Source organism: Pholcus phalangioides, unplaced genomic scaffold (genome assembly GCF_987345545.1).
Source record: "Pholcus phalangioides strain wild (caught in Gottingen) unplaced genomic scaffold, Ppha-v1.0 ptg000001l_1, whole genome shotgun sequence".
NCBI lineage: Eukaryota > Metazoa > Arthropoda > Arachnida > Araneae > Pholcidae > Pholcus > Pholcus phalangioides.
The window spans coordinates 2324269-2336822 of NW_028301594.1; the positions used below are offsets into that span (position 1 = coordinate 2324269).

General features: G+C 36.0%; 1 protein-coding gene across 2 annotated transcripts in view; it reads left to right on the forward strand.

Moving 5' to 3' along the window:
* Positions 1-12554, forward strand: part of LOC149089666 (protein phosphatase 1 regulatory subunit 16A-like) — a 118147-nt gene that overhangs the window by 96891 nt on the left and 8702 nt on the right. For both annotated transcript variants that reach the window (XM_089235056.1, XM_089235140.1), the window contains 3 exons: positions 8533-8603; positions 8808-8953; positions 12072-12175. In XM_089235056.1, the coding sequence (XP_089091182.1) occupies positions 8533-8603; positions 8808-8953; positions 12072-12175 (321 nt within the window). The remainder of the gene's footprint in view (positions 1-8532; positions 8604-8807; positions 8954-12071; positions 12176-12554) is intronic.

Sequence of the window (12554 nt, forward strand, 5' to 3'; positions counted from 1 at the left end):
TTAAAGTAACATTCCCCCTATTGGTAAGTGCCCTAAATGTTTTGCGTATCCAAGTGATCTGGAAATGTGTCCGGGCCGCTTAAGTGCTCTGGAACTGTGCCACGCATGACTCAAGTGATCCGTAATTATATGCCGTGAGTCACACTTAAATAATCTGAGAATGTGCCACGGATAGCTTGAGTGATGTAGAACCGCACTGGGGGCCACTTAAGTGCTCTAAAACTACGTCAGATGCCACTCAAGGGATCTCTAAATGTGTCACGGATCGCTTAAGTGTTCTGGAAATGTACCACGGGACACTTAGCGATTTGTAAATGTGCCGCTTAGTTCATTTTTACAAAATTAAGTTTGAGGAGGGCAGGCCGCATCAGATAACCCCCAGGGCTATATTTGGTCCTCGGGCCAGTTGCCTTTATGCCATTTATCATTAAATGGCTTAGAGGGTGGGTCGCAGTGAATTTATTAAAGATAAATTTTGAATTCATAGCCTTCAAATAACATTGAAATTATAGAAATTGATTATAATAACATATAAAAATATTTTCTTCCGAAATTTTAATTAAAAAAATATTTTTTGCATTAAAAAAATAAATTTTTGATCGTCGAAGGGGGGGGGGGGGTATGAACTCCTCTATGGCCCCCCGTGTACGTCTCTGATCCCACCAATATGCGTTAGGATTCAGAGGGGGCAGAGCTGATGACGAAATTTTTCTGATAAAAGGGGGGGGGATCAAAAATGGATAAAAATTTGCTTACGTACTACTTGAACGGCCCCAAACGTCAGTAACGAACAAAAAAAAATACAGTTATTGATCGTATGCCCTGCATTTCTTATAGGACTCTTATTTGCATATTTGTATCGACGAAAAAAATTAAACTAGTTTTTTTTCCGTACCAAAAAAAATCCCCTTCGTGATAACTTTTTCGGCCAACGGCAATCAAATATATCAATTCCTTTAATTTTTACGAATATTTGAATTTATGGGAAAACCCTGTACTTTTTACGTTGATTTCACATTGAATAGAATTTTGGCATCTCTTTAATTATTGAAAATTTTATCGCACCTTCCTGCTTGTTTTATTTCTTGTGGGAATTAGATTTAAAATTTTAAATTTACCGTCATTAAGGGTATTTTTCCTTTAAAATACTAATGTGTATTCCTCTTTTTTTTTTCTTTGAATTTCGTTCCCATTCCGTTCCGACGGAACAATGCGATGAAAAATGAGCGCATCGGATTCTTCACATTCCGCGACTTAATTAAATTGCCAGACTGTGCGGAGTGACGGAAATCCGTTCATTAACTATATCGTTCAATATAAATGAGCAGCCTATATATCCGACTTGGGAAAACCAAAATAATTTGACTCTTACTTTCCGACTGCATATCTTCGGACAGACGGGATAAATTTATAGTCTTTTCGCTATTTCAGAATAGAATAAATTTCGTCGCACTCTAAATCAGGATTTCTAATATCAGTAGGTCCGTCCACAAGTTGTGGGATCGTTGCCGGCTTGGTTCACACAAATCGTGAAGTTACAACTTTTATGTGTTGCTTGTGTTGTTCTTCACCTTGTGTGTTATGTTAGTGATTAAATAACGTGGTTTTTTTTCATACGCACTCGAAAAGCCAATTAGTTGATCGATCCATTGAATGTAGCAAATTATTAAAGGTATAGCTTGAATTTATCACTCTTTCCAATTTGAATGGTACTCGTCTTCGCTCGTAATGAACCAGCCACATCTCATTTACTCTTGTCGGTACTTTTTTTTCCGACTCTCAAATAAATGCGATAAAAAGACGTTCATCATGAAATCGATAATAAACCTTTTTCAACAGCTGGCTGATGCTAAGATGAATTCAGAAAAGAAAGAAAATTCATCTGCCTTTGCGGTGAATCGAACTCGCGGTGAGCCAATACCTCTTAGATAGCTTACGTAGTATCTGGGAGGTATTGGTTCAGCGCCCTAGACCACAAAGGCAAAGAACATCAATCTTTCCTTAGGGCTCGTGTGCGCTGAACGTGACCGTACAAGGACGGTCGAACCTAACTCAATAGGAAAGGGTCTCGAGATGTCGTCCTCAAAAAATTATGAAAAAATTCAGGTGAATTCATCTCACCCAGAAACACACACAAAAAAAAAAAAAAAATATATATATATATATATATATATATATATATAGCGGTGAAGTATAATTATATTAAAGGCACAAAAAATTGATAAAAATGACAACAGTTGGCTACTCATCGCCTCTCGTGCTTCTTGGCAGGATCTATAAAAAAAATTTACACTTTGGCACTCCTTCCCCTTTCTTTTTATTTTACTCCTCCAGCTTTTTTTTTCTAAAAACAAGTTACTTTTCTTTTCTTTACCTGATTTTATGCTGTTTGAAGGACGCCACTTTTTAAGATTCCAGGGTTGCGGGATTTTTAAATTTATTCTTGTCCTCTATTGGTGTTCGAAATATTAATAATTAAAATTTTTTGTGACCCTTAATAATTCCATTCAATAAAAATCTCTGTCCGTGCTGGCAAATTTTAACAAGTTGAAAATTTTAGAAATTTCTGGTCTACGATGGATTTTCTTCGCGAAACTCCGAATCTTTCTCGACATCTTCAGAGTATTTTTAAAAGTTGTACACCTAGTAATAGCAGATTCCCAACACATTTAAAGAGTTACGACTTTCAGGATTAGCTGAGAGGCTAATCTAATGCAAACAGAAGTAGAGCCTTTAAGTGGCTCTCTCTTTTAAATTTATGTGCCTTGGCCTTATATATATGAGACGCATATCTCGAGCATCGTTCCTCCTTCACCATTTTGTAGAGTGGCAAGCGATCTATACACACACACACTAAATTTCCGGAGTCGTTTGTGCTATTCCAAGATTATACTGTTCCTTCGTGTTGCTATATATTACACACTCACGCTCAACCAAAATTATGCGAGATATACAGGGTGAAAACTTAAGTCCGCTTCACCTCCAATTACTCATAACCATTGACTATAGGAACATATATTTTTTCAATTAGAAGAAGTGTTTAGATAACGTGTTCATCTTGGATGCATCATTTGTTTTATTAAGGGCTGTATATGTACCGAGTTTCTATGTGCCCCCCTCCCCCATCTTCTAACCTCCAATTAGAAAGTTCTGTGTTTTTGTACCTGTGTTTCCTGAGCCCAACAAAAAAGTTTCATGTTTCTTTGTGCATTGTTATCTGACATATTTTAATTCGAAAATCACTGAAAATGAGGGAAAGAACCACGTTAGCTAACATACAAGATCATTGTAACGTCATGTGCTGTTTTTCCCTCATTTTCAATAATTTTTAAATTCAAATATCTCAACGAATATCACACTTAACAAATTGTACTTTTGTTGAACCAAGCAGAGACAAGGGAACCATAACTCTTTTTTTAAAAAAGAACTTTTCAGTTCAGTTCAGAGTTAGTGGACAAGGGAACCCTGTAAAATTTAAATTTTGTATCTCGGTACATATATGGCTACTAGTAAAATGTATGACAACTAAAATGGGCACGTTGTATTTTTTTCTAACTGAAGTTACGTTTCTATAACCAACGGTTCACGAGTTATTTGAGGTGTAACGGGCGGAATTAAGTTTTCATCCTGTATATTTCGGATACATATTTTAAAAAATAAAATTTCTTATACGTAATATAATTTTTTTTTCGAACATACACAGTGAAACTTCGATATAACGATACTTTGTGGACCTCCTCCTCCTCCTCCTAACCAGATTATGGCTCGCCGCTCTGTCTCAATGAAGAGATTTTAGCTGGTGGTCGAAGAGGACCTGTGCTATGCTGGAAGCTGTGCATGTATGTGCTGTGAGCCTAGAGCCTAACGTGAATTCTGTTTCTGTGTAATGCTTGTAATGTGTGTGCTGCCGTCTGTCGTCAATTTTTCTAACTATGAGTGAATTGTAATGATTGAATTATTGTATCGTTGTAGGCCTGTTGCTCTCTGTGGTGAGACTTTTCAGGAGGAGGAGGGGGGGGGGGGGTCCGCTCGAATTCGCGCTTAAAAGTTGGGAACCATATAAAACCAACTTCAGCAGATCACTACTGTGGCAACGGTGGGGTTCAAACCCGGTTCCTCGCAATGACTACTCGACCACCACAGCGGCATACTTTGCGGACCAAGGAAAAATATCGTATCAAGAGGTAGCATTATTATCAGCCGTCGCCAAATTAATCTTGTTGTGACATTTCTCCAAAATTGGCATTGTTAGTACCCCTGATAAAATGCATTTTTAAGTCTTTATTCCTAGCAAAAAAATTCGAATTGATTAGTTGATGAATAGTTATGTTGTTACACCCTGTAAAGTAGTTTATCGCATAATACTCGTTGGTAATACACAGAAAATAGCTTCACCGCAACTTGATTAACACTTTTGAAGGGCAGGTAGTGCAAAACACCGATGTTATTAAACATCCTCGAAAGAAAAACTGTGTAGGAATTTTGAAATACATATATTCAGGGTGATTTTGTGCGACATATAAAATGTATCGTTGTAGCAGTTTCGAAATATGCTCAAAAATATCATTATACAGGGGTTCATCGTAGTAAAGAATATCGCTGTATCAAGAAGAGTTTAGCGTTAAATTAAAAGCAATTCCAAACGATATTTGGAAAAAATATCGTTCTAGAGGGGTTAATCGTAAAATCGAATATCGTTATAATAAGGTTTCACTGTATAAATTATACACCCTGGGTGTAGAGCCGTCCTTAGGAATGTGCGACTGGTGTGGTCGTACGGGAATAATAATGCCTTTCCTATAATATTCTGAATTTTCATCCATTCTGGAACTATTTCTTTCATAAATTCTGAGTTTTCGTCCATTTTGGAACTGTTTGGTTTATGAATTCTGAGTTTTCGTCCATTTTGGAACTGTTTGGTTTATGAATTCTGAGTTTTCGTCCATTCTGGAATTGTTTTTTTCACTCGTTCTGAATTTTCATGGGTGCTGGAATTACGTCAGTCGATTATTTTTCTTAATTTCGATTCATGGATTCTGAATTTTCATCAGTTCTCCGACAATTTCTTTCATTAGGTCCTAATTTTAATTGGTTTGAGAATTATTTCTCCCATCAATTTAAAATTTTCTTCAATTTGAAAATTTCCTTAATTTTTTAGTTGCTTTACATTTAATTGGGTCTATATTTTTCTGCATGGATATTTTCAACATTGATGTATATTTGGTAATAATGTATGTATGAATTTTTTTGGATGTCGATTCCCCTCTCTTATAGAATATATAAAATCGGGACTAAGGAGGGGCCCCGGAACTATTAACCCTTTGTAAGCGGCAATTAAAAATCACTAAAAACCCTCTTTCGAAATGTCGTATCTTATCTTTTTTAATTAAGTAGATTTTTTTTCCGATTTTCAGCAGGTGCAAACTAACGAGGGTATAAGGAAAAGGTGATCCATTGAGAAATCGTTTTTACAAAATATCTAAGCTTGTCAATGATAAAATAAGAGGCTTTTATGGAGACGAGATATCTCGTCATTGCCGCTTAAAGGGTTAATACTTCTCTGGCTTACTATTATTTTCGCACCGGACCTCTCGTCTGGTAAGGTCGGCCCTGCCTGTGTGTCACTCGGTTTCCTCAACTCTTTATATTAGCAGCAGCTATAGAGGGAGGCGTATTTGATAAAAGATGTTCCCAGAGCGATCGAGGCTAATTCAACAATTTTGTTTTCCGAAATTGTTATATCGACAAGGATTAAAATATAAAATGAAAAATATATGTATTTTATATAGATTTGGGGGAAAAAAAAAAAACTTTCATCGAAGTACAGTCAAACCTCGTTAATGAGTCACTCTTGGGAGAGCAAAAATATGACTTAGTAAGCGATTGAGTGGCTCATTAAACGGAGTAAGCCATAGCTTGCCAATTCCTGCCTGAGGACAATTGGGACTTCCAAAAAAGTGATCCGGTAAACGGAGTGACGCGTTAACCGGGTGACGCACTAACGAGGTGTTTGACTGTAATTTGTGAAGAGAAAAAATTGTTATATATATATATATATATATTGTTGTTGTTTTTATATATATATATATCGGGTTTTTTTTCTTTTCTGTTTTTTTTTAAGAGAAGAATAAGTCACTAATAAGGTGAACAGCTTGTAGATTAGTTCAAAGGCAAGTCAAAAACAAATCATTTATAACTAAAGTGGAGCCACCTTGTTAAGTTTTAATCTTACGTATTTTTTAAAGCTATTTTCTTTTCTGAAATTAAAATCACGTTTCTTTCACTTTGATAATACCTTTTTATCTTCACCACCCCCCCCCCCCCCGTAACATCCTTGACGCCTCGTTACGGTTTTTCCCCATAACAAGGATATTTATTACACATCTGCGCGCGTGTGTGTGGGCCTAGAATTGAGAGGATCGGATTTTTAAAAGCTTGGTTGTTTTTATTACTAAACCGTGATAAATAAATAGATTTCGTTTTATTTTACTCGTCTTTTAGACTTTTTTTTCTCCTTCCTTGCGATAATTACGCATTTTAAGCGCCCCAGGAACTGATTTAACGAGCGTTTTGCTCGGGAAATAGGTTTCTTGGTTCGTCGCTTAAAAATAAGGATGGGTGTGTTTTTTTTTTCTTTTCTTGTTGACTAAATCCTTTTGGTTTGACGGATCCTTGATGACCCTTTTGTTCAAAAGAAGGAGAAATTATTTCATTTAATCGTTTTCCAGTAATTTTAAAACTTTATTTCCGGAACGAGTTTTCGTTCGGTTTTGAAGAGATTGTGTGATGGAAAACGGTTTTAGCCGTTTTCAAATGGTTCACGCAAAATTTACTTCAACATTTCGCCCCTTGCACGTTTTGCCTGCCGTGGCCGTGTTAGTGACGGCTACTCACTTGGTCGCTCATGTAGTCAATTGCACACCCATACGGTCACTCGATCATTCACATGGTTATTTACTCAACTATACAGTCACTCACTCATACAGTTCCTCACTTAGTCACTCACTCATACAGTTCCTCACTTAGTCACTCACTCATACAGTTCCTCACTTAGTCACTCACTCACACACGCATATACGCGCACTCACTTGGTCACTTATACAGTACCTCACTCGGTCACTCACACAGTCAGTCACTTGGTCACTCATGAGGTCAGAGCAGGTGAAATGTGAGGGGAAAAATTTCTAGGGGTAAAATGTGCTTTGGACGAAATATCCGGAGGTGAAATTTCCGGTTCCCTTTTCAAATACTATGTGAATTCATGATGTTTCTGTGACGGTAATAAATGTCTCTTTTTATAGGTAAAATCTCACAGATTGACTAAATACTCAAATGCCTTGCAACATTGCCGTTGGAATTTCTAAAAAATATCCACACTTATATAAGAAAGTCAGTGTCCTCACGAACTAGGTGGATACAGGAAGGGCGATGGAGGCGATCGCCCCCCCCCCCCGTGAAAAATTTGTATTGGCATGGGCAAAGGTGAACATTCGCAGCCCCTTACACTATACATACCTTCGGTGATTTGCCCTTCCCATGAGGAGTCTGTATCCACCAGTGTTATCCAAAAAATAATTTTCAAGAGTAATTTCACTTCTCTCTAAAATTTTAAGGGTGTTAATTTATTTGCATTTTGCAAAAAGAGTATTTTTTATGGAAAACTGAGATAACTGCATTAAAAAAAATCACCTAAAATTTTAAGAAGTAAAATTAAATTTTGATGCGTGAATCACATGCATCTAGATGGGTATTGGCAAACACTGGTATCCACCTTATGTCACTCTGTCCCAAACCACTCTATCCAACCATGGCAGTTCAGTCCACAGATCTACCTTCACGTTAATCTTCAGCTATAAAAATATGACAAAACTTGTAAGGTGGGAACAAATGCAACTAAAAATCTGTGCAGATGAAGGCATGAAATACAATTCTAAATATATCGCATACACTGACTCAATATAAACAAAGTGCAATACAATAGATAGATCAATACTGTGATTTACAATATTTAAAAGAAAAATGTCTTCCAGTGACTAATAAGTGAATGCCATGCTAAGCTTATACCTACAAGTATGGAATCAATACAATTATGCAATTAGTCTTTTATCCTATTGATTGGATCACTCTTGTATTAGATATCAATGTGTCAGAAATATTAATCATTTCCTGAGTGTCAGGGCTAGACAAATCCAGTGCAGCAGGTGACTAGAAAATTGGTGTTGACGTCGAAAATTTTTTTGGTGTGTTTGCTATAATTTATATGAGTAAAGTTCTAAATTGTGGAGTCTAAGGGTGACACAAAATTTTCAATTTTTATTACACTACATCTTTTAACATGGGGGAAAAGTAAAAGAAAACATTATTTAGGGCCGTTTTTCTTGCTTGACTTCTAAGAAATCGGGTTGGTGCCTAAATGGGTTTTTTTTCTTTGATTTATCAAGCCCTGCTGAGTGTATATCTGAGATTATAAATTTTTGAATTTCCTTGCCTATGTGCTTCTACGTGAAATTATTAATATTCAATCTTTTGCAGTTCGAAGACTCTTGATGTTGGGTGTGAGCCCCGATTCAACAAATGAAGATGGTCTGACTGCTCTTCATCAGGTATGCGACAATAAATATTCAGTATTTATTGCATGAGAATTATTGTGTTATTTTGAACATTAGTTTTTCTTTCCCCCTTGCAATTAAATTTAGAATAAAAATAAATTTCTCATGAACCTTTGTGCAATCAATCGTTGGTAGCTGGCCTTTGGTGAACAAGTTGCTATTTTTTAATTGGAGTTTATTTCCCTGCCCTGTAATTAGTGTTGCATTGATGACAGTGAGGAGATGCTAAGGCTTCTTCTGGAATTTGGAGCCAATGTGAATGCCAAAGACAGTGAGCAGTGGACGCCACTACATGCTGCTGCAACTTGCGGGCACATACATATTGTCAAGTATTTAATTTCAAGGTATGGCTACACAAATTAACAATTTTCCATTTTTAATAAAAATCACAATATTTTTCTCAAAATAATATATGGATTTAATTCGCTCAAGGTAGTAAACATAAATTATAACATGAATATCACAGATTTCTATGTATGAAAATTTCTCAATTTTTAGCATTTTGAGGCTTTGAAATTTGTATGTAAAACCTCTGTGAAAGGACCCCTCCTCATTAAAAGGCTGCTTTTCTATAAGACAAATTTTCTTTAGTTCTGGAATTTCATTATATACACACATATTAGTTTGCTTCTCTAAAATACCAATTTTCTGAGAGACAGATATTGGGGATTATTATTATACACTCCCCTTCGTGAGGTTTCACTATTTATACAGGGTGGTAAATTCATGGGGCAAACTTTTAGAGATGACATAAGACACCTAAACAAACAGTTTTGGTCATGGAATGTTTGGTTGAATCACAATAGCAAAGGTGGTAGAGGGTGTTTTCAGAGAATGTACAACAGCAGTTCACCAAAAGCAATTGTCATATTTTTCTGGCAAATTTGCTGTGATATGTACTATCATATTTGGAAGGCATTCGATCGGATCCAACATGATAAACTCCTGGAGCATTTACATGAGATTGGGATTGTGGGTAACTTGATAGTAGATCGTGGATAGAATCATGGTTAAGAGATAGGTCACAACAGGTTATGGTGAAAGGGAAATTCCTTGATTGGGCAGGTGTCACAAGTATATTCCCTCAAGGAAATGTCCTTGGGTCCCGTACCGTTCTTTTACTTTTTATTGGTAAACTCGATCAGGATATCGATGGGATAGCAAATTTGTAAATGACATGAAGGTAATGAGGGTAGTTTTGAATCCAAGGCATAGAGAGATGCTCCAGACCAACTTAAACAGAATTGCAACATGGGCAAATAAATGAAGTATGAGCTTTAGCTATGACAAGTGCTTGGTCGCTCATTTTCGTTCGAACAACCACTCAAGTTTCACTTATGAGTTGAGTGGTGTTATCATTTTGGATGCAATTAGGATCACTGATCTGGGTATTTTATTAATGAGCAGCTTAGGTTTTCTGAACACAGTTCAGCGGTAAGAATACTTTACAGTAAACAGAATACTTTGTTTCTTTCTGAAGGTGTCTTCTCATTCTCTTAAAGTGATTCTTCCACGTTTCTGAGACTTACTTGTCTTGGACTGGAGTATTCTGTAAGAGTTTGGAGACTATACTTACAGAGGGACATTGATTTGGTTCGGGGGATGCAGAGGAGAGCTACACATGTCCTTGATGGTACACAGGGCTTGAGCTATGAAGGAAGCCTTGATTTCTTGAATATGTTTACATTGGATGCATGTGTTGGGGGGACATGATAGAAGTGTGTAAAATTTTTAACTGGGTGTGTGGAATAGACCATGGATTATTAATACACCATCAATCGATTGCTTTGACAAGGGGACCCCAGTAATGATTGGTAAGGAACAATTCCAGGTTGTGTTGTCTCAGGTAATTTTTCTCTAATAGGGGTGTGAGTGAATGGAATAGCTTACCCACGGGGGTCATGACTTCTAATACAATTGACATGTTTTAATAGAAATACAATAAATATAGGGTCTTTATAAGTGAAGTTTTACTTTGAAATGGCCATAAAAGGAAAACTACAGGGCAAAATGTTATCAAATGTGGTAATAGTTTATAAGTGGTCATGGGATTCAATTTTCTTGCAAAAAAAAAAAAAATCACCATTAGAGGGGAATGGTACTGTATGCAATATTGCTAAACGAAATAAGACATGAAGACATTGGTTTAAAATGTTTTTAATCATTTCTAAAACCAAACTGTTTGTAGGATTATGCAAAATTTGCAATGGCTATATGGTTTTCAGTAGGAGGAATGCAAATTCCCCATTTCTTGGCCACCACACCTCAATCTATGTGACTTCTGGCTATGGGGTTGCCTCGTAACCATTGTTTATGGTGATAACAAACAATTTGGTGGAATTGAAAAATGTGATACACTGACATGTCCGACATTCCTCCTAATATGCTAAGAGCTACTGTTGAGAACGCAGCAATGTGATTCAACTTGCTTTCAGAAAATGGTAGCTGCCACATTGAACATGTTTTGTAACACATTTTAGAAACGATTAAAAAAATTTTAAACCGATCTCTTCATGTCTTATTTTGTTTAACAATATTGCATACAGCGCCATTTCCCACTGGCAGTGAATTTTTCAACTTTTTTTTTTTTGGAAAATTGAATCCTATGATCTCCTGTAAACAATAATAAGTTTGATAACATTTTGTCCAGTAGTTTTCCTTTTATGGCCATTTCAAAGTTGAACTTTAATTATAAAGACCCTGTATATTAGGGTGAATCAAGAATCTACCTATATTTGATAAGACAACCATAAATACATATTTTTATTGGGCAGTGTATTATATTTCATCATGTATGTATAATTTAAATTTTAATTGTGTTGCTGTATTTTATAAATGACATCCTTATTTGTTATGGGCATCTTTTTTTTAGCCACCTTGTTTGGTGTTTTGCCTGTTCTGGCCTTGTATTTGTATCAACCATTCAAGGATGTGGGGGCTATAAAGTGGTAGGCCTTCTCATGATGTAACCTGGATAATGCAAAATCTACCACAAGTCATTATACCGCTTGATCATAGTTTGGGGAAGTATGACCTTGATGACCCTCGCACCAATAAAAACCCAACTCCAATCTGATCTGAAGGTACATATGTACCCTAGAATGATTTATAGCACATATCGCAGCATATCCGTTGGAAAAATATATTTGCTTTTAGTGAAATGCTGTTGTGCACTCTCTGAAAATACCCTCTACTACACCTTTACTATTGGGATTCGATCATACATTCTATGACCAAAAATGCTTGTTCAAGTGTCTTATATCATGTCTTAAAGTTTGTCCTACGTATTTAGATCACCCTGTATTTTTTCCTTGAATTAAAGTGCCTTAATTATTTTTCCTGTTCAATCAAACTATGTAATTGCCTTCTCCGATTTTTGTGTATGTGTATACTTTCTGATAAATACCAATGATAAATTCAAATTATAATACTGTATTGTTTCACTCTCATTATACATGGCAGAGGTGCTGATCTTCTTGCTGTTAATGCAGATGGGAATATGCCATATGACATATGTGATGATGACTTGACCTTGGATTATATCGAAAACGAAATGGCTCGACGAGGTACAAATGCAATAATTTATTTATCTGTAATTATTTCCCAATCAAGATTATCACAATTTCAAAAGTTTTTGAAACAATGTATCCAGGGAATCATTTTTGACCAACTTGTGGCACATGTCACCGAGTTGTAGATGCTTGTGAAAAAAAAAAAAAGATTTGTTATGGGGAACTAGCCAGAAGCATCTTTTAGGGGTTTTTGGAGCTGCATCTAGATATTGAAATCTAGTGAATGCATATTGTTGAAAAATCTTTACCGATTTGGAGTCCTTTTGGCTCATTTCTTGAGATGCCACAGGCTATGGGTATTGATATTCCTAAAAACTTACTTGTATATGTATTTACTAAAATGCTAATTAATGATTTATCAGAACATTTCATA